The sequence below is a fragment of the Alexandromys fortis genome, unplaced genomic scaffold (genome assembly GCF_014885135.2).
Source record: "Alexandromys fortis isolate MF-2015 unplaced genomic scaffold, M_Fortis_MF-2015_v1.1 scaffold_252, whole genome shotgun sequence".
Lineage (NCBI taxonomy): Eukaryota > Metazoa > Chordata > Mammalia > Rodentia > Cricetidae > Alexandromys > Alexandromys fortis.
Genome location: NW_026068127.1, coordinates 1,336,791 through 1,359,528, shown reverse-complemented (window position 1 = coordinate 1,359,528; position 22,738 = coordinate 1,336,791). Strand labels below are relative to the sequence as shown.

The window sequence follows — 22,738 nt, the reverse complement described above, 5'->3', positions numbered from 1 at the left end:
GTAAGATTTCTGAATGATAAATTAACTCCCCAAATTTTTTCTTTTTTTTAATTTTGCAGACGGGTTTTCATGTAAAAGGCTAGGCATTTAGCCACCTTGGCATTGATTAGTTTTGGATGTCTAAGCTCTGTTATACATGGCTTCCTGTGGCTTCACTCTACAAAACATACTTACAACATGAAGATACGTCTACAAGAAATCTACATTTCAAGGATTTTACAAATCAGTCTTGTATTTGTCCCCTGAGTTGACTATCACAGATTCCTGTCTCCTTGTTATTTCATTTGCCCAGCTTAAAGGTCCACTTAATGCAGCTCAATGTTATGACTGGGCAAGAGATTTACAGTTCCTGTAGGATATCATGTGCAATTATTCACATCTTCTAACCATGAAGGAATTCTGATTTCTAGCTTTTCGAGTTCCTTTATTTGTTGTCCCCAAAACAATATCCTCCGCTCTCGCAAAGTTGCTTGAATTTCACATGCTCGAACTAATTTTTTAATTCAGTATATATTTCTGAACACTTCCCATATTATGGGCTTCTTCATGCAATCTTGATGCCTGTTTTTCTGCATGGTCCACAGGCCACCCTTGAACATGTTTTATGAGATTATCATTGAAGTATGCTGCTAGTGTAAGTGTTAATGAACACGTAGGCCGAGCAGATATATTCTGTGGTACAACTGTTGCATTTGATACATTACTACTGGAAGTATGATTTGGACCAGGTGATGGGCTTATCTGGCTGCTTAAGCGCTGAAGACTTCAAGGAGACACAGGCTCACGGCCCTGCTGCTTGTCAGCAGTTACAGGCTACTGTGTGGCTGACTGTGACACCAGTCCTTGCTTAACTACTGGAGTACTAACCTTTGGCTGTGATGAAACAGGTGGAGTACTAATCAAAGGTTTGATAGGGACTGTGTTAGTCTGAGGTGTGCTTATTCTTGGAAACACATAAGGATCTTGGGGATGAGGCATTGGATGTTAGAGACCTTGGAGACTGATTAGATGGCTGGGCTTGTGTAGAGAGCTGGGCTACTTGAGAAATCAGAGAGGTGATGTTGAAGGCAGATGGTCCAGCAGTAAGAAACTTGTGGATGACAGACTGCAGGAAAGCTGCTGTAAGAATTTCATTTATTTTGGATATATCCACATTAGAATTATTAAACTGTAGGTAGCATGGCTTGTAAAGCAAGAAGCAACTGTCTAAGATTTGGGTCCTGAAGTAAAGGAGATATTGGTGATTGTGAAACAGGTACTTTTGAAGCAGATGTTGGAGGTGAAGATGTGGAAGGAGTTGTGCAAGAATGTGATATTGATTTGTCTCCTGGAGCAGATTCTTTCTGTTTTCTGTGCAGGGACAGGAGCTGTGGATGTTGGCAGTTCTGATAGAGTAGGTGCTCCATTGGCATCAAATGATTTCTTTGGCTGGTGATCAGACTGAAGTGCTAATGGACTAGAAGGAACAGTGCTGGGGTAGTGGTTGGGTGAGCCACTGGTGTAGAGCTCCTGTGAGTCTCTGCTCTTGGCAGTCTGTAGTCTTTGTCATTGTGTCTGCTTGTTTGAGACAAAATATTCTGTGGGAGCAAACTGCTGGCATCGCTGGAATGCTTGTCTTCCATCCCCCTGGGGAACCCACTGGTGGCTGTTGCTTGCATCACCTCTTCTGTAATGCCTATCTTTTGGGAAACAATTAACTGCCAACTTATTTGCTTCTTTTTGTCTCTGTTCTCTTTCAAGCCACACTTTTGGTTTTTCCCACTGTGATACTTCTGTGCGGCAATTGTAGTAATATTTTTCCCAGAAGAGCTAACATGCTCAGACTGGTCATCTGTAGAATCATAAGGTGCATCTGAAGTTTTGCTTGGATTATTGCTTGAATTAGAAAAATGTGAATTTGAACTATGAAGAGCACTGTGGTTGTGTAAATTTTCTTGTGGCGAGTAACTGGTCCCACCTTCCCTTTCTCTAACTCTTTGAGTATGCACATTTTTGGCCTTGCTGTGACCTGTGATGTCACTGTATTTGTTTTCAGGACTGTCAGATAGATCTCCGCAACATTTTATTCGGTGGTGAAGGATCTGCCATGTCTCGCATCTTTTCATGTCTGTGATCACCACTACTGGGGTGACTCTTTGACGAATACTTAAAGAACGTGGAAAGGCTGAGAGTCTCCCAGTTGTGACAGCCATCGCTGAGTCTCTGCTGTTTCCTCGAATACGTTACCATCAATGCCCGGCTGTGTGTGTGTCTGTCTGTCTTCAGGACTCAGCGCACCTCCCACCTCCAGTTACAGGACATCTCGCAGGGCAGCCTGGGGCAGCTGCACCAACTGCAGTGCTAACTGGAGGGAGGGGGCAAGAGGCCGTGTTCTGGTCCCCCGCAGAGAGCGAGCACTTCCAGCACCTTCTGCCCTCTCCCCCACCACACACTTTTTTTTTTAAGAGCTGAGTAATACTCCATTGTATAAATGTCTCACATTTTCTTTATCCATTCTGTTGAGGGACATCTAGGTGTTTTCCGATTTATCGCTACTTTAAATAGCGTTATCATGAGCATGGTTGAGCAAGTATCTCTGTGGTAGGATAGAGCATCCTTTGGGTACATGTCCAAAGAATGATACAGTTAGATCTGAGTTAGGTTGATTTCCAACTTTCTGAGGAGCCACCACACTGATTTCCACAGTGGCTATATAAGTGCTCTCCCACCAGCAATGGATGAGTATTTCCCTAATTCCACATCCTCACCAGTGAGAGTTGTCACTTGTATTATTGATCTTAACCATTCTGACAGGTGTAAGGTGGAATCCCAAAGTAGTTTTGGTTTTCATTTCCTTGATGGCTAAGGATATTGAACGTTTAAATGTTTCTCAGCCTCTGTCTTTATTGAGAATTTTCTGTTTAGATTTTGTCTTAGGGTTTTTATTGCTGTGAAGAGACACCACGACCACAGCAAAAGGAAATATTTAATCGGGCAGCTTGCTTACAATTTCAAAGGTTCAGTTCAGTATCATTACAACAGGGAGATGGCAGCGTGCAGGTAGCTGAGAGTCTTGCAGGCTACAGGAAATCATCTGAATAGTCACTGGGGGAAACTTAAACAAGAGACCTCAAAGCCCACCCCTACGGTGACATACTTCATCCACAAGGCCTCACCTCCTAACAGTGCCATTCCCTTTGGGGGCCATTTGGGTTATTTTTTGGTTTGGTCTAGTTTGGATTTTCAAGACAATTTCTTTGTGTATCCTTGGCTGCTCTTGAACTCACTCTGTAAGCCAGGCTGGCCTGGAACTCACAGAGACCCACCTGCCTTTGATTTCCAATAACTGAGATTAAAGGTATTTGCCACCACTGCCCAGATAGGTTGCCTTTTTTTTTTTTTAAATCAAGTGTCTTGATTATATTTTGGGTATTAGCCCTTTATCAGATGTATAGATGGTAAAAATCCTTTTCTGTTTGTTAGGCCACAGCTTTGCCCAAATGCCACGTCAATTGTTGGGGTTATAAATGAACACCTCTGTGCCTGATTTCTGTTATTCATCTTTGATATTGCTGGGGTTTTTTTTTGAGAGACATTTATTAAAACTTATTTAAATTTTGCCCTTTCTCATTATCTTTTTTTAAAATTATTTTTATTATTTATTTATTTATTGGTTTTTTCGAGACAGGGTTTCTCTGTAGTTTTGGTGCCTGGAACTAGCTAGCTCCCTTTCCCCCAGTCTCTTAAGTCTCTCTCTGTATGTGTGGGATATGGCCAGGCCTTGAGTTCGCCATGCAGTGGCGGGAAAACCTTAATGATCTTCATGCTTTTATTGTCCAAGTGCTGGGGTCACAGGTGTTAGCTGCTATACTAGTCCTGCTTCTTTTTAAGGTCTGTTTGTTCTTTTGGGGGAGGGGGATTTCGAGACAGGGTTTCTCTGTGGCTTTGGAGCCTGTCCTGGAACTAGCTCTGTAGACCAGGCTGGTCTCGAACTCACAGAGATCCGCCTGCCTCTGCCTCACGAGTGCTGGGATTAAAGGCATGCGCCACCATCGCCCAGCAGTCTGTTTGTTCTTGATTGTTGTTTCCATTTGCTATTTCTTGATGTATTTAGAAATAGCTACTCTGTATTATGTTTTCCAGATAAGTCTAAGTATAAATCTGTTGTTTCTGAATTCTAATGACATTCATAGTGGCATTCTTTATAATTTAGTGGATAATTTTTGTGATTGTGTTGGGTTTTAATTTCTAGGACTCCTGAGGGCCTGATTTGAGGAAAATTCTTTCCTGAGAGTGACTTTCCTTGTACTTCAGCCAGGAGCTAGTGGGTACTTACACCAAGGATTGAAGAAATATCTCTATACAAGTGTATAAGTTTGTCAGGGGCCAGGTAAATGACTCAGCGTCTAAGAACACTTGCTGCCAAGACCGACAACCTAAATTTGACCCCTAGCATCCAAATGGTAGAAGGAGAGAATCAACTTGTGAAAGTTGTCCCCGACCTCCATATACGCTCTGTGGCTTATACCCTCCAACACACAAATGTACACACAATGTTTTAAATTTCTTAAGTATTACAAGTTCTCTTTAAGATTATGGCATAAATTTCAGTTCCACCAGAAATATTTAAATTTTTTTCTGTATTTCTACATACGTCCTTTCCTTTATTACTATGTTTGCCTTTTTTAAAAATAGAAACCAGTTTTTATTTGCATTAAGTTGCATTTTTATTTTTTAATCCCAAATTTTATTGCAAGATTTAATTTACGAAATGAGAACTAATGATGGAAAGATGGAAGATAGCAAGATAAAAATGAGATTCAGTGAAAATAGTAAAATGTATAAAAATGTACAAAACCAAAACACTGCATATAATTAGTACTACTAATCTTTGTGTACTCAAATCTATGTGTGTATATTTCAAGTTGTTGCTTTTTTTTTTTTAAACAAAAATGCAGCTCATGCTAACTTGGTATTCAGGGTTGCCTTGAACTTCAGGTATTTCTGCCTCTGCCTTTTAAATGTTGGGATTACAAGCATGTACCCTCACATCTGGCTTGGATTTTCTATTTAAAAGTCTTTCAGTGTCCTCTGTGTGTGTATGTGTGTTAGTTAAGATTGTGTACATATGTGTGAACATGTATGTATCATAGTGCCTATATGGAGGTCAGAGGAAAGTTTGAAGTGATGGTCCTTACCATCTGCATTGTTTAAGGCTCACGCCTCTTATTTATTCATTTGAGACTTATATAAATACATATATTTTTATTCTTTCTATCCTGTTGACCCTCCAACTTTCCCTTGGTCACCCTTTAACACTTTTCCCTCCCAATTTTATGGCTTCCTTTTTTTTTTTTCCCCTCTCAAACACACCAAGTCTAATTAGTGGTGAGGCAAGGTCTCTACCGTTTGCCACTGCAAACACAGGTTGGCTGGCCCGTGAGCTTCCTGTTTTAATGCCTATCTTTCTATAGGAGCCATGGGATGATAGACACCTTACCACACCCAGCTTTTAAATAGGTTCTGGATACTGCAATTGAGATTCTTATGTTTACATGTCAAGTCTTTTTACCCACTACCCATAGTTCCATCTCCTCAGCCAGATTTTCTGTTTCAAGAAAAGGAAATATTCTTCATATTTGTCATTTCTCATAAAGAAAGTGTGATAGTGGGCTTGGTGATGGGTGGCGCACGCCTTTAATCCCAGCACTCTGGAGGCAGAAGGAGGCTGATCTCTGAGTTCAGACCAGCCTGGTCTACAAAAGCGAGTTCCAGGATAGACTCCAAATCTACAGAGAAACCCTGTCTGTCGGGGGAGGGACCTACATTTCTGAGATCTTTAATTCTCATTTCTTCAAAGTGTACTATTAAATTTTGATTTTCTTTCTTTTTTACTTTAGATAAGCTATGTGATGAATTACTGTTTTCTACTTTTCGTAGGACAAATGAAAAGGACTAAATGTGCTGACATTGATGTTGAGACCCCCGACTCCATTCTGGTTAATACTAATCTTCGCGCACTAATTAACAAGCACACCTTTTCACTTCTTCCTGGAGATTGCCAGCAGCGCCTGCTTTTACTGCTTCCAGAGGTGGATCGACAGGTGCGTTATGTCAAGCACAGGGGGTTTTCTGATTAAATGAGGTTTCTGGCATTCATCACCTTTAGGACTCCATTAAGATTTCAAGATAGAACCTTATGTATTCTAGGCAGGACTTAAACTTACTGTGTAGCTGAGGCTTACACTCTTTACTCGTTTACTTCCCGAGTGTAGGGTTATAATGTGTGTTACCATGTCAATTACATGTGTTGCTAGAGATAAAATGCAGGGCTTTGTGTGTGCTAGGCAAGCATGCCTAGTTCTCAAGATTTTATTTATTTATTTATTTGTTTGTTTATTTATTTATTTGTTTATTTTTTGGTTTTCGAGACAGGGTTTCTCTGTAGCTTTTGGTACCTGTCCTGGAACTAGCTCTTGTAGACCAGGCTGGCCTCGAACTCACAGAGATCCACCCGCCTCTGCCTCCCACAGTGCTGGGATTAAAGTGCACCACCACTGCCAGCCTAGTTCTCAAGCTTTTTAAAAGTATCTTTTTATGTGCTGTGAACAAACATACCAGATAAGGTACCACCAATTAAAAAAAGAAAAACTTAAAACAAACTCAGTATGAAAGGCAGGCCTTTTCCCTAGTGTTTAATAGCAGACTATCTTTGTTGCCTCATTTATAGGAAGAGACTTAAAAGGTAAGCTGCTGGGCTGGAGAGATGGCTCAGAGGTTAAGAGCATTGCCTGCTCTTCCAAAGGTCCTGAGTTCAATTCCCAGCAACCACATGGTGGCTCACAACCATCTGTAATGAGGTCTGGTGCCCTCTTCTGGCCTGCAGGCATACACANGTGGCTCACAACCATCTGTAATGAGGTCTGGTGCCCTCTTCTGGCCTGCAGGCATACACACAGACAGAATATTGTATACATAATAAATAAATATTATATAAAAAAAAAGGGTAAGCTGCACAAATCATTATGGCTAGTTGACAACCAAATCAAATTGAAGACATTCTTGTTCTTTTTTTTCCCTTTTCTTGTTTTTGAGACAGGATTTCTCTTTGTAGCCCAGGCTGTCCTGTAACTTGCTCTGTAGATCAGTCTACCCTAAAACTCAGATCTGCTTGCCCCTGCCTCCTGAGTTTTGGGATTAAAGGCGTTCACTAAGTGTTTTCTCTGAGACTTGCTTTCTTAGTGCTGTAATTAGCATGTGTGAAGAGTCCTTTTGGATGATCAGACAATCAGTTATTTCTCCAGCTGTAGGGATTAAAGGAGAGCTGTTCCTAATGGTTGCATTCTCTGCTGTATCTCTTTCAAGAAAAAAAATTACTTTGGAGGATATTCATCTAAGTTAATTCTTGGTGGAAGACTGAAGCTTCAGCATGTTTTTAAAGACCTGGTGTTGTCGTGTCTCTTTTCTTGTTGTGGACGTTTTCGTGTCCTGTTTTGTGTTGTTCCCACCCTCCAAGAAGAATTGTTGGCAGGATAATAGGCTAGTAATATATGAACCATGACTACTACCTATTTGTGGAGGTCTGATGTTGGTTTCTCAGATGCACTGCTGACCCTTTCTGCTTTCTGCAAGAAGGTTGCCACAGCTGGTTTGTTGTTGTAGTGATGGTATTAAAGGGTTTTTTGATTTTATGTTTATGATGTTTTGCATGCATGTATGTGCAGTGTATGTGTGCCTGATGCCTGAGATGGCCAGAAGAGCACCCTGAATTATGATGGTGCAAAGCTGCCATGTGGGAGCTGGGAACCAAACCCGTGTCCTCTGAAAGAGCAAAAAGTGCTCTTAACCACTAGCCATCTTTTTCTATCTCCTGCCATGTGTAGTTTTCAAAAAAGGGACCCTAGTATTTTTCTAGTTCAAATTCACCCAGATTGGCATTCCCACAATGTTAGTTTGTTTGTGTGTACTTTTGATAGGAAGCTAGTTGGTCAGTCTTTGAGCTATGGATTCAATAAACAACATGAATGATATTGAGTAGATTAAGTGAATTTGTACTTTAAGTTACCATATATTTTCAATGTGGATAATGTTTATGTTGAAAGTATTGTAAATAAAGGTTTTGTTTGTTTGTTTTAGTTTGTCAAGATAGGATTTTTCTGTGTGGCTTTGGAGCCATTCCTGGAACTAGTTCTATAGACCAGACTGGCCTTGAATTGGGAGAAACCCCGCTTGCCTCTTCCTTTCTACTACTGGGATTAAAGTGTATGCCACCACCATCAGGCTTATAAACAAGAGTATTTTTGTACAAGATTTGAGTAACACTTTTTCCTGTATATTTTAGATATATAGATTTAGAAATTTTTTTTTTCCATTAAAAATTTTCACATGGCCTGTGGTTTAGTGGGTAAAAGAATTTACAGTCAAACCTAACAACCTGAGTTGAACCCTAGGACTCACCACAGTGCAGGGAGAGAGCTGACCTCTACACAGATGTCATGGCACATTCTGGGTGAACACGTACACAGATATGAACTGTTAATCCAGGAGTACCAGGAGCAGCAGCCAGTTGCTTCCTTCCTCTAGTGTTCCTCGGTCCAAAAGGGGTGAAATCCTATCTCCACCCCACCTTATTACTTCCTGTCTCCACCTCCTTAGTACTGTGATCAAAGGTATGAGCCATCTCTGACCAGCTTCTATGGTTAACTAGTAGCTAGCTCTGCCCTATGATCTCCAGGTAAGCTTTACTTGTCAGAACACAAACAAAATATTACATAATACAAACATAAGAAATTTTGTCTCCCAGTATTTTGTACTCTATCCTTGAGATACATCTCTAGCCTACCGAAAAAAAAGAATTTAAGCCTTGTAACAAAGCATCAGAAATGAATTCAGTAGACATATGGAGGGAAATACATTAGTAACCATGTCTCACAGTTTGATAAAACTGCAGCCAAATAGAAAACTAAGAAGGCGATGAGAACCATCACAGACCTCCATGTTTAATAACCATGCAGCAACAGCAGGGTACACAGGAGTCAGGAAATCGTCAACCGTTTCAACCCTACCATGTTGACAAAAATTAAATTACGCGTTGATGCATGTTTGCAAGGAAAAGCAAATTGTATGTTCATATATTGTTTGTAGCTTCAGCCTTTTCAGAAAGTAGTATAAATATCTTCTTACATACTACTTGTATTTTGATCTAGGAGTGCAACCTTAGAAATAGCTGGGTGTGGTGGCACCCGCCTTTATTCCCAGCACTCAGGCGGCAGAGTCAGTCTTTTTGAATTTCAGGACACCTTGGCAGTTACACAGAGAAACCCTGCCTTGGGGGGTAGGGAGAAGAAAATCACTAGTACAGCTAGACAAGATGGCATATTCCTTTAATCCCAGCCCTTAGGAGGCAGACTTCTGTGAGTTCAAGGCCAGCCTGGGTTACATAACAATACCCTGTTTCAAACAAAGAAATAAAACAATAAATGTATTCATCTGCCAGGATGTTTGTTGCAGCTTTGTTGATTATGGGAAAGCATTGGTAACAACGTGCATGTTTACCATTAATTTAAACCCATGAAATAATAAGCAGCAGTTTCAGAGAAGCTAAATATATACCAGTTGACTTGAAGACATTGTACTCTGTGAGAAAGCTAGAGTGTTATGTATCATTTGAACCCAGATCTGTTAAGAAGATAATAAATTCTGTTCAGAAGAAAACATACGTTTATTTAAATATTATTCAGTGAGGAATATTTTTTCCATCATTGTGGAATGGAGCTGAAAACAGAACGGAGAAGAGATACATGAGAAAAGAATGTTTTTGTTAGTTTTTTTTTAATGGAAAAAATAATATGGTTTAAAAAAACAGCAGTAAAAAAAATGAACTAACCATGTTTGAGTGGGTGTCTTTGTTGTGTTTTTAATTAATTAATTAATTAATTTTTAAAGGCAGGGTTTTTCTGTGTAGCCTTGGCTGTCCTGGAACTCACTCTGTAGACTAGACTGGCCTCTAATTCAGAGGTGCCCCTGTCTCCCCAGTGCCGGACACCACATTTCTATAGGATTGACCTTTGTACACATATAAACATGAGGTGAATATCATACCTTTTCTTTGCACATTTTCCCTGGCTTGCTCTTTGTTCTAGGTTGGTCCAGATGGGTTGATGAAATTGAGTGGCTCAGCCCTTAACAATGAGTTCTTCACCTCTGCAGCTCAGGGCTGGAAGGAAAGACTCTCAGAAGGTAAGTGTTGTCAGGATTTGTGTGCCTAGGCACTGGAACAGATTTGGAAGGTGAATGTGTTAGTTAGGGCTCTCTAAAGGGACCAAGTTTAGAGAATAAATGTGTACAATGGGGGTTTATTAGCAAGGCTTGCTGTGGTCCAGCTAGTTCAGCTGTCTACCAATGGAAGGTCTAAGAATCCATTTGATTTTCAGTATACTCCAGAATCCCAAAGTAGGCTGTAATGCCAGTGAAGGAATAGACTTGCCAGCAAGAGCAAGAAGACAAAACGAAAGTTTCCTTTTCCCAAGTCCTTTATATGCTGCCACCAAAAGGTGTGGCCCAGATTAATGGTTGATCTTCCCACTTCAAATGAATTAGTTAAGAAAAAAAATTCTTGACTGTTGTGCCCAGTTTAGTTAAATCCAGATGTAGTCAAGTTGACAACCAAGAACTGCCATTATAACGAAGGTCAGGAAGTTTTCCAAACAGGTTTTTCTGTTCTGTGTGAAACGTTTGGACAGATTGTGAAATTTCAGTAAGGGAACAACTGATTCCACACATTGTTGAATACACTCATTTGAAGTAATAGGGAACATTTAAGGACCATGATTTAAGAATTACTTGTCTTGGTCACTTGTCCTTGTATGTCTGGTTTAACAGATTTACTGAAGGCAATAATAGAATATTTTAAAAGTTACTGTTTTGAGTATTCTGTGTGTTACCGATCATTGATCTTAGAATGTGTGATGTCTGTCATTATTGTCTTTGTTACTTTTCTAATGCCTGACAAAAAATCATGACCAAATCATCTATCCCCTCCCTCCCTCCCTCCCTTCCTTGTTTCAACATGGTTTCTCTATAGCTTTGGAACCTGTCCTAGAACTCAATCTGTAGACCAGGTTGTCCTCGAACTCTCCACCTGCCTCTTGCCTTCCAAGTGCTGGGATTAAAGGTGTGCCACCACAGCCCAGCTGACCAAGACATCTTATACAAAAAAGCATTTAATTGGTGCCTTGCTTTCAGCTTCAGGTCTGTGAACATCATGCCTGGGAGCAGGCGGGCACGGTGAGAGCTCACATCTCGAGACAGAAGCAGGCAGATATCTGTGACTTTGAGGCCAGCCTGGTGGATGAGGCTGCTTGTTGGTTTCTGGCTGCTCAGCTCTGAAATAATCACACAGAAACTATATTTAAAACACTGCTTGGCCCATTAGCTCTATCTTTTTATTGGCTAACTCTTACATCTTAACCCATTTCTATTAATCTGTGTATTGCCACGTGGCTGTGGCTTACTGGCTAAAGTTCCGGCATCTGTCTCTAGTGGGGCTACATGGCTTCTCCTAACTCCTCCTTCTTTCTCCCAGAATTCAGTTTAGTTTTCCCTGCCTACCTCTATTCTACCCTATTAACAGGCCAAGGCAGTTTATTAACCAGTGTCATTCACAGCATACAGAGGGGAATCAAACATCACCAGCCGAGTCTATAGAGAGAGAGTTCCAAGAGAGCCAAGGTTATACAGAGAACCTTGTCTCAAAGGGAAAAAAAAGTAATGAAAGTAAAGTACTCAAACGAGTTTACTTTGAAGAAGCCTAACTTTAAGACAGCGCTATTCCATGGCATTATTTATGGATAGCACATTTGTCACTACTGGTTGGTGGTGGGACGTGGGAGGATGGTGCTGAAAAATGAGGCAGACTGAAGTCTCATGCAACAGCCAACTTTAGTGAGCACCAGTTTATATTTTGAGGGGTAAGCGGAGTCACATGATTAAAATGTCGAACCACAATGGCAGGCTGCACATAGCAGGCCAGCCAAATATATAAAACCATGTTTTCCCATAGAGGTGTGTAAACAAATAACAAGAATAGTTTTTGCACAAGCACCCAGAATTCTCCTCACATGAATTCAACACACATTCATTACTTTCATTCTATTGGGAAATAAACTACAAACTTGAAATTAGAGGTGAAAGGAAATCTGTGTGAAATATGATGTTTGTAACTGGAAAAAGGCACTTTGGGGGAACACCTGGAGAGCAAGCGCAGTGGGCTTTAGCTGCATATAGAAAACTTAAGGGTAGTATGTGACTGTACCAGATGTCACCTAGTAGTGGTGTCTCCTGTCTGTCTAAGTTCTTTGGGAAGCTTGTTGCTTTGACATGATAGTATTTTGTTCCTATAAGAGTCTTTCATGATTAAAATTCATGAATAATACTCTTCTGTTTATGTCATTTTGTTAATACATTGCAGGTGAATTTACTCCTGAAATGCAGGTGAGAATTCGTCAAGAGATTGAGAAGGAAAAGAAGGTAGAGCCATGGAAGGAACAATTCTTTGAAAGCTACTATGGTCAGAGGTAAGATAAGGCAGTCTCTGTAATCCACATATTAATTCCTACACGTGTAATGTGATGTCTCCGCTTTTTTACCTTATTAGAAAGTCTAGCTTGGTGGTGGTGTACACCTTGAGTCTTAGCACTTGGGAGGCAGAGGCAGGAGGATCTCTGTGAATTGAAGATCACTCTGGCCTACAGGGTGAGTTCCAGGATAGTTAAGGCTACACCGAGAAACGCTGTCTAATCATAATGAAATTGTACTGGAGACATTTAGTAGACAATAGAGCCATTTGGTTTGAATAGGATTGCATAGTCCAACTCCTGTTTGTTAGTCTCCCTTGCTTCCTTCTACATCCAGTAAAAGCCAGCGAGAGAACTTCACTGTTCACAGACTGAGAAATAAGTACTTTTTCTTAGCTCATTGATCCCTCTCCTTCCTAATCATTTAAGATAGACTCCCTACTGAGCTGGCCAGTCAGTGTTGGCACATGCCTTTAATCCCAGCATTGGGGGGGGGGAGGCAGAGGCAGGCAGATCTCTGAGTTCGAGGCCAGCCTGGTCTACAAACTTAAGGGCAGCCAGGGCTACATAGAGAAAAAACCCTGTCTCAAATGCTGACTTTTCAGGATTAAGCTATAAAGCTGGTTATAAGTTATAGTGAGTCTGCGAGTACATGTGCTGCAATGTGTGCTCTTGGAGGGCAGAAGAGTTTGGGAGTTGACTCTCTTCATAGGCATGAGCTCCCTTGTTAGAACCTAGGTGATCAGGGAAGCACTTTCTTCTTCTGAGGCATCTTGCTGACCCTAGATAGACTAATCAGTAATTTTTTTTATTACTGATTCTATTAAAGCAACAGGGTTTAATTGGTCGTTGCTTAAAAAAAGGAAAGAACATTAAGAACAGTTATTGGTGGCACTTTTTTGGCAGACCACCCTGTGTAAATCACAGCTGACCTTTACCTGTGGATAGTTCAGCAGCATGCAACCTCAGATCTTTGGATCTAGATTGAGTGCAGTTTAAACAGGCTTCCTATAAGCTCAGTTCTCAGTCTTTCTTTAGGTTCTTGTAGGTAGCCCGTGAGTCTGTAGATGATATGGCTCCTATATAAGCAGAAGTGACAACAGCAGTTCCTACTATAGAGTTTTCCTTGTGTGCCAAGTGAGAACGTCACACGGAGTAACTTCATCATTGCAGTTTGGAAATTTTTAATTCTGGTATACAAGTAAACAAAGGTGCAGAAGCCTAGTCATTTAGTACCTTGTCCACAACTATTACCAGAACCAGGATTTGAATTTAGTTACTTTGGCTTAAGAGTTCTACAGAAAATTCTGTGTCAGGGGGTTCCTAAACTGACATGATCTACTTTTCTTGTTTATTAAGTAATGTGGACTATTTTTCATATAACAACATTTCCTTCAATTTTTCAGTTCTGGCTTAAGCCTTGAAGATTCACAGAAACTGACAGCTTCCCCTAGTGATTCCAAAGTAAAGAAAATCCCTGCTGAGCAACCAAAATCCATATTTCCTTCAGAGGCCTCTCCTGCCAGAAACTTCCCAGTTGTTTCCCATTCAGAGTGTAAAGAAGAAGCAGTGCAAATACCATCACCATTCAGAAAAGAAGTAGAAAACCAAGAGGAGGCACAGCCAAATTCTGCATCCCCAGAACCCATCCTTGCGTCAGCCAGCAATACAAATGAGCTTATCACCATGACGTCCGTCAAGTGCCCTAAAGATGAGGGACTCTTAGAGCAGAAGCATGTTGTCTGTGCTGAACAAGAGTCTGAGAAAGAAAATCAAGCCACCACAACTTCTAATTATAACAAAAGTGAGAACCAAGAAGCTACATCCCCAAGCAAATCTAAAACTTCTGGGTTAGAAAAGCCTATAACAAAGCCTGTGGCAGAAGCTGGTCCACTGGACCCAGATGTAAAGATATCTCCAACGTCTCTTGCTGATCAGATCCCAGAAAGTCTGAAAAGGAAATCTTCTCTTTCCCAAGAAGAGGCTGCTAGCAGCTGGGAGAAAAGACCACGCATCACTGAAGACCACCATCACCAGCAGCCATTTCAGGTCTCGCCACAGCCCTTTCTTAATAGAGGGGACAGGGGACAGGTGCGAAAAGTACCACCTCTCAAGGTAAGAAAGTGGTTGTACTCTTTAAGTTTCATGACGTATGGTATTAACATAAACACAGTAGCATATGTTTAATATACACGTAACAGTGGTATTATAGAAATAGTAATAATCAGGCTATAGAACTGTATCCCTCCAGTTCTTGATATTTGAAAAGAGTCTTGAGTATGTAAGCCAGCCCAGCAAAGTCTCGATTTCTAAGTCAGGCTGGCATTGAATTCTCAATCTTTCTTTTGTTTGTTTTTGTTTTGTTTTTGCAGGTTTTTTTTTGTGTATCCCTAGCTGTGCTGGAACTAGTTCTGTAGACCAGACTAGCCTTGAACTCATAGAGATCTGCCTGCCTCTGCTTCCCTAGTGCCACCACCTCCTGTTGTATTATATTTTTCTCTTTTTGCTTTCTTCTTTTTTGAGGGGCCTGCCACCCAGCTCCCAAGTAAATCACACACTCGGGAGGGTTATTATATTGCTTCTGAATGCCCAGCCTTACCTTGGCTTGTTTCTTGCCAGCTTTTCTTAACTTAAATAATCCTGACTACCTTTTGCCTGTTGACAGAGGTTTTTTTCCCACCTGGTCCCTCAGCCATTTGGTTCCAAAGAAACACAGAAGCCTACATTAATTATAAACTGGTTGACCTATTAGCTTAGGCTTCTTATTAACTATCTTAAATTAACCCATAATTCTTGTCTGTGTTAGCCACATGACCTTTTATCAGAGAGGCATTCTCATCTTGCTTCCTCTGCCCCTGGGTGATGACTGCAGAATTCTGTTCTGGTCACCCCGCCTAAACTTTCTGCCTAGTACTAGAGGTTGCTCCAAGTTCTTACTTTTGGATTACCTATACAAGGTTGTCTGTCCCCAAAACAAATTTCTTGGGTTTTGTTTTCTAGTTTTTCTGTTTTCTCCTGTAGTCTGTTCTTTATATAACAAGAGGCAGTAATTGCTTCTTTCTACTCCATGGAACTTCTAAACTACTTAGGCAAAAAATGTTGCCTAAGTTTATACAACTAAGTATTAAACAAACTTTGTTGTTTTTGAGTCAGGGTTTCAAAAGTCCTTGTCTGGAACTCACTGGCCATCCTGTTACTTACTCTGTAGACAATGCTGGTTTCACTAAAAAATGCTACTGCTTCTGCCTCTCAACTCTTGGGGTTAAAGCTGTGCGCCACTACCACCTCGCTAAATAACCTTAGTGGTGTGTTTTTGTGTGTGTGTGTGTGTGTGTGTGTGTGTGTGTTTAAGATTTATTTATCTACTTCGTTTGAATGCTTTACTTGAATGCAGGTATGTGCATCATGTGTGTGCTTGGTGGATCCCATGGAATTGGAGTTCCAGGTGGTTATGAGCCATTATATGTGTTCTGGAAACTGAACTCAGGTTCTTTTGTAAGAACAAGTGCTCTTAACTATCTCTGCAGCCCCACAAATGTACTTCTTAAGTACATGAATTTATCACAACTATTATACCACCCTGATTTCTGATGTATAGAGAATTGATTTTAAATACTTAGGACTTTGAGTAATGAAAAATAGTGATTTCACAATTATTTGTGATTGAAGAATTTTCAAAGTTAGTAGTTTATTATTTTTCTTTAGTATAATACTCATTTTTCTGGCTGTTCTGATTCATAAATGGGGGTGTTAAAAAGTTTACACAAATAAGTACAGTATTCAGTAAGGGCGAAAATGCTTAGGAGCTATTATGTATGTGACCCATTATGTGGGTAGACAGTGGGATCGAATGCTGAACACAGTGTGTATTCTTAGTCTTAGAGCAAGTGTGTGTGTTGTGGGTGCATTGTGTTCATCTGCTCTAGTCAGAGCTGAAATTGATCTCGGCTCCCCCACCTCATTTTTTCAGATCCCGGTCTCCAGAATCTCCCCGATGCTGTTTTCTACATCGCAGGTCTCTCCCAGGGCTCGTTTTCCAATCTCCATCACTAGTCCTTACAGAACAGGAGCCAGAACTCTTGCAGACATCAAAGCAAAAGCCCAGTTGGTCAAAGCACAGAGGGCAGCAGCTGCTGCAGCCGCTGCAGCTGCTGCAGCCGCCTCAGTTGGAGGGACCATTCCAGGACCTGGCCCTGGGGGTGGACACAGTCCAAGAGAGGGTGGCGAAAGGAAAACTGGTGCAGGAGGGAGTCCTGGCTCAGACAGAGTCAGCGCAACTGGAAAGGGTCCCACACTGGAGCTGGCAGGAACTGGAAGCAGGGGAGGTATGCGAGAGCTTTTACCCTGTGGTCCCCAGGCTGAGTCCCAGCCTCCTGGTGTCTCTGGAGCACAATTACAGCAAACCTCCTCAGTGCCTACAGCACACACCATCAGTGGAGCATGCACAAGCCTCCCATTACCAGCCCACATAGAGAAACTAAACAGTGGGAAACTGAACCCCCACCAGGCAGCAGCCACAGCAGCCTCTCCTTGCCACTCACAAGACCTGAGTAGTTACAGACAGGAAAAAGCTCCTTCTCCAGAAGGGCCTGCTCTCATCTCAACGGCTTCACCTGTTTGCTTTGTAGCTGATGGCACAGTTGAACACAAAGCAGGTTCTAATAAGAATGCACCAAAGCCTTCAGCCTCAGCAAAGGTAGCTGGTTCTGCTCGACTGGATATGACTTCCCCCTCTGCAACATCCTTATTGACAACAGCCAGTTTAGAAAAACTCTCTGTACCCCCAGTCAGTGGAACTGCAGCATCTACTGGATCAGCTTCATCCTCAAGCACCTTGCCAGCAGCTTCTAGCCTTAAATCCCCAGGAACTTCTGCAAATATGAACGGACCCATTTCAAGACCAAGTTCTAGTATCCCTGCTAATAACCCTTTAGTTACTCAGCTGCTTCAGGGCAAAGATGTTCCCATGGAGCAAATTCTGCCTAAACCTCTCACCAAAGTTGAAATGAAAACAGTCCCACTGACTACGAAAGAGGAGAAGGGGGTAGGAGCATTCCCTGGTTCCAGTGTGATGGAAGGCAGCACCAGAGAGGAAGTTAATGGCAGGCAGGCCTATCTGGCTCTCCAGCAACTGGGGAAACCCTTGCAGAGTAAGCAGCTTCCCCAGGTCCCTAGGCCAGTCTTCGAAGCTAAGGACTCTTGCAGTGACACTCACCAGTACCCAGAAGGACTAAGTAAAACAACTCAAGATCAGCTTTTTCAGACTCTCATCCAGAGGACTCAGAGACAGAGCGTTCTCTCATTTGTGCCACCCTCTCAGTTCAACTTTGCTCACTCAGGTTTCCAATTGGAAGACATATCCACAAGGCAGAAATTTATGCTGGGCTTTGCTGGCAGGAGGACATCCAAGCCTGCAATGGCAGGTCACTATTTACTTAATATTTCCACCTATGGCCGGGTGTCAGAGAGTGTTAGGAGGACCCATTCTGTAAATCCTGAGGAACGATTTTGTCTAAGTAGTCCCACTGAAAACTTGAGAATGGGCTATGCAGATTGTAAAAACACAACTGGAGACAGCAGCAGCAGCAGCAAAGACGATGAAACTGATGAAGAGAGTGTGGGAGATGAGAAAGAGCCTGTGTCTGTGAAGGAGGAGCCCTGGGCTTCTCAGAGTTCTGGCAAGCATCTCCACAGTGGGGAAACTCCATCCACCATTGATTGTTTAGCTAGCAAGAATGGTAAGGCTGAGGCACCGATGAGTGAGCAAACCACTGCAGGCAAGGAGAATTGCATATTCTCTAGAGGCCAAACATTTGATGAAAAGACCCTACCCAGAGATTTTATTCAGGCAGCACATAAACAAATGGCTCATAGTGTGAGAGGTAAGACAGTATGTAGCAGCCCCGAAATTTTCAATTCTACTGCTCTTTCTCTCCCTGCAGACAGTCCCACACACCAGCCTCTACTCCTTCCACCACTGCAAACCCCCAAATTGTATGGAAGCCCCACACAGATAGGGCCAAGCTATAGAGGCATGATCAATGTCTCAACCTCATCAGACATGGACCATAGCTCTGCTCCACCAGGTAGTCAGGTATCTAGCAATGTAGGGGATGTTATGTCATTTTCAGTGACTGTCACGACCATCCCTGCTAGCCAAGCTATGAATCCCAGCAGCCACGGCCAGACACTTCCTGTTCAGGCCTTTCCTGATGAGAACAGCATTGAGGACGCACCTTCGAAATGTTACTGCCGGTTGAAAGCCATGATCATGTGCAAGGGATGTGGAGCTTTCTGTCATGATGATTGCATTGGGCCCTCCAAACTGTGTGTCTCCTGCCTCGTCGTCCGATAATAAGACCTACAGCAAATGTAAAGAGGGAAGGGGAGGCTTAACAAGACGTATTCTTGCACCCTTTTGAAATCACAGAAATAAAGTTTGAGTTGTCTCAAGAGACATTAATCAGGAATGCAGAATACAGGTCTTCAGATTGACAGGAAGCGCACCTTGTATAGTAAGTGTGAGTCGAGGAGGACTATGAGTTGGTGACAAGTTTGCACTTAAAAAATCATGTAAATATGTCACATTTTGTTTTAACATTGTTTTCCAAGAATTTAGGTAATGATGTGTTAACTTCACATTCAGATTTATGTTCCATTTCTTTTGACTCTGAAAATAGTTGAGTGGTATGCATGGTGAAAGGAAACTCTCTGCCTCTGACCTTTCCTAGGGCGGGGAGAGGGAGAATGGTCAGGAAGCGACCATCATGCTGATTATGTCTTCACAGGCTGGCTGCAGGTTCTCCACAGATGCCTTGGTGGGGTTTAGATTTCGGGTTTACTCATCCCTTTACTTTAGATGGAACCATTTCAAGTGGGGTTTTTAAAAAGTATTCACATCCCAGTGTTTTTGATCCTGACAGTCCAGACTTAGCTTTTGCCTTCCATGAATCAGTACTATTGTCAAGCAGAGTGTTTCCTAGTCCGGGAATGTTATTTAAGAAGGGTCCGCCTCCAAGGGACTCGTCTATTAGCCTAATCTGTGCATGGCATTAGTTCCAGCAATAATACATCCTGATACTGCATCATTCATGGGCTCCCACAAACAGGTCTGAAATAGCAGTGTAAAATAAAATGCACACAAGCATTAGTGATTGGGGTGTGTGGGGGTGTGTGTGTGTGTGTGTGTGTGTGTGTGTGTGTGTGTGTGTGAGAAAGAGAACTGTGTGTCTGTTGGCAAAGGAATGAAACTGAAGAAACTTAACTGAAACTTCAGGACTTTGAAAGAGTGATTTTAACACTGGACACAAAATATTTTCCTTTCCTCTATCTCAAACAATTCCAGTAGAAACGCTCTTTGGTGGTAACCTCTTTTCTGCTTTGACATCCCAGGCATGAGATGGTGATGCAGTGATCTTTGCCATCCTACCACACCACATGTTTGCACTCATACAGAGGAAGAAGACAGTTTGCTGTTTCTGCTGTCTGGACAGCAAGGATGCCTGACGTGAAAGGGCGTTATAAGTGACTGATCAAATACCTGGCTGTGGAATTTCAGGGTTTTTTTTCTTTTCTTTTTTTTCTTTTTTTTTTTTTTTTGGTTTTTCGAGACAGGGTTTCTCTGTGGCTTTGGAGCCTGTCCTGGAACTAGCTCTGTAGACCAGGCTGGTCTTGAAAAATCCTTTTCCCAGCACCCTGGATTCAGGGGCGTACTGATCTCTGAGTTCAATGCCAATCTGGTCTTCATAATGAGTTTCAGGACAGGATATAAAGAAACCCTGTCTCCAAAAATATAAGTGAATAAATAAAGCAAATCTGTTTTTAAAAAGAACAAAACAAAAATAAAACTCTTCTAGTCAGTGGACGTGGTGATACACATTTCAAATCTCAGTGCTTGGGAGTCAGACGGGTCTCAGTGAGTTAACAGCCAATGTGCTCGGAAGCAAGTTCATGGCACACAAACACTGTCTTTAAAACAAATTAAAGAACTAGTGACAAACTTTAAGCAAATACTACTTAAATCACTGTTAAAGACGGTTTAAGACAGAGTTTTTCTGATATTCTAATATCAAATAGTCTGTATCGATTGATTTCAAGTCTCTTAATGTGAATGAAGTGTGTGATGCTGTAATATTGCAACCCCGTATAGTTTCAAAAGCTATAAAACTCAGGACAATTTAACTGATTATACATCACAGGAAGGAGACAGGAATGTGTCTTGCCTGCCATGTGGTGCTCACCCCTGGCCATCACACACATGTGCTTCCTCAGTCTTTGCTCTAAACTCTGTGAAACTCACTTTTCCTGCTCTCGTGGCCCTAAACAGTTACATCCTGTGTTCCAGAACCAGGCAAGACGGTATGATGTCTTTCCACCTTCCCTTCATTCCAGTAAATGCACGGCTAGTGGGAAAGAGAGGCTGCAGGGATTCAGGGTTAAGTGCGTATGTTGTGAAGGACGAGTAGGAAACAGAAGCCAGGGTTCAGGTCCCAAACCTTCAGGACCATGGGTGGTCCCCATGGGACCTCCAAAGACCCTTACCTAAGTAGTCTCCTTGTCTTATCCTGGAAGAGGGTGAGTGATTCAGAATGGACCTCATGCTCACAGTCAGGGGCGAGTTTGTATTGGTGAAATTTTTTCTACTTTCTACCTTGCTTACTAGGAAGATTTTGTTCCCTGGTTTCCTTAATCTGGGACTGGGTGGGCAGGAGCGAGGCATTAGAGACTGTCAGGTCCATCTAAAGACCACAGTGTTCCTCTTACCTCAACCCAAAGTCTTGCTCTTCACCTGACTCCACTAAGTGACTAATTTCCCTCCTCCTATTCCAAAAACAACTCGCCAGCTAGGTACACTGCCTCAGACTTGACAAAAACGGATTTTTTTCTTATATTGAAAATATATTAAATATGAATCTGTTTAAATGGTTTGTTTTAAAACATGGTTTCAGATGGAAGAGGAACACTCATAAATGAACAGGAAAACAAATAGTTGAGTCTGGCCCTTTAAGTTGAATTTGGTACTCCAGTACATGTTAACACATTTTTAATCGTAACTTTTTGCTATTTTTTTTAACCTTTCAGTTAACATGAAATGGTTCAATGTTTAGTTTCTTATTTGGGCAATTTCCAGTGAGGTTTTCAATATCACACCTGATACACATACCAGTATGCCCTCTCTAGCCTTAAATCACTTCTGCAAGTCACCTCTGGGAGAGTATTCACGATGCATCTTCTCAGGATAATTTATAAGTGTTCTGAGTTACCTAAGATGAACACTCCCTGAATCATAAAGGATTTTTTTTAATAATCAGAATTCTTTATCCCATTAATTTAAGGGGAGCACAAATAACACGGAGTTGTTTGTCCTGCTTCAGTTACTCAACCCCTGTGCTCAAGACACTGAGGCTGCCTCCAGGGTTCTCTGTGGCATTTCTTAAGAGATAGAGCTGGCAAATGGAGCTTTTCTTGGAGTGGGAAGGCTGCATTTCCCTGGGTGTAGAGATGTGGGTATTTGAGAGAGTATCTCAAATGTGGATTAACAGCAAAGGAAGACCTCACTGCCTTCCAGGTGAAGGTACGCTGTCCCACACGGAGCAGGCCCATCAGTTACCGTTCTATTTGCTCCGCACTGCTCTCCACGGTAGAAAACCTTCATGAGCTCTTTGGTTAAAGGGTTGTTAGAGGGCTTCACCGTGGTCACATTTGTTCGGAGCTCATTGCCCGTTGTTTTCTCTCTGGCGTCACAGAACAAGGAAGCTTCCCGTTGCATTACAGCAATGTGTACTAAGTGGGGAACTTGGCCGTGGGTAGTTTGCAGCTCAACATATAGAACAGTCCAAAGAGACTTTGCGAAACATGGTGACAGGCAGGGACCTTTTCCTATGTGTTTCAATACCTACAACCTAACGAACAAGACAGTAGGTAGACATTTCCTAAAGTTGAAGCAAGAGCTTCATAGAGTCTTGGTTACTTTATTTTTTTTAATGCTTTACATTTGATACAACTATTAAAGATAAATATTAAAATATCTTTCCAGTAATATATTAATTAATTTATATATAATTAATATATATTAAGTAATATATTTTAATATCTATATAAAAAGTGACAGTGGAAGACTGAATTTCTCATATATGGTATGTTTAATGTAGGACCTCATTGTTAAGGCACAAATTATTTCAAAA

At 41.6% G+C, this 22,738-nt stretch overlaps 1 protein-coding gene and 1 pseudogene across 7 annotated transcripts in view; one reads left to right on the top strand and one right to left on the bottom strand.

The window, feature by feature from the left end:
- Window positions 1–22,593, top strand: part of Asxl2 (ASXL transcriptional regulator 2) — a 79,632-nt gene extending 57,039 nt beyond the window's left edge. For all 7 annotated transcript variants that reach the window (XM_050125846.1, XM_050125844.1, XM_050125843.1 and 4 more), the window contains 5 exons: window positions 5,920–6,083; window positions 10,122–10,218; window positions 12,449–12,554; window positions 13,961–14,669; window positions 16,525–22,593. In XM_050125846.1, coding sequence (XP_049981803.1) covers window positions 5,920–6,083; window positions 10,122–10,218; window positions 12,449–12,554; window positions 13,961–14,669; window positions 16,525–18,909 — 3,461 coding nt within the window. In that variant the 3' untranslated portion in view covers window positions 18,910–22,593. The remainder of the gene's footprint in view (window positions 1–5,919; window positions 6,084–10,121; window positions 10,219–12,448; window positions 12,555–13,960; window positions 14,670–16,524) is intronic.
- LOC126490715 (WW domain-containing adapter protein with coiled-coil-like) lies at window positions 27–4,800 on the bottom strand (annotated as a pseudogene).
- Window positions 22,594–22,738: the final 145 nt, after the last annotated feature.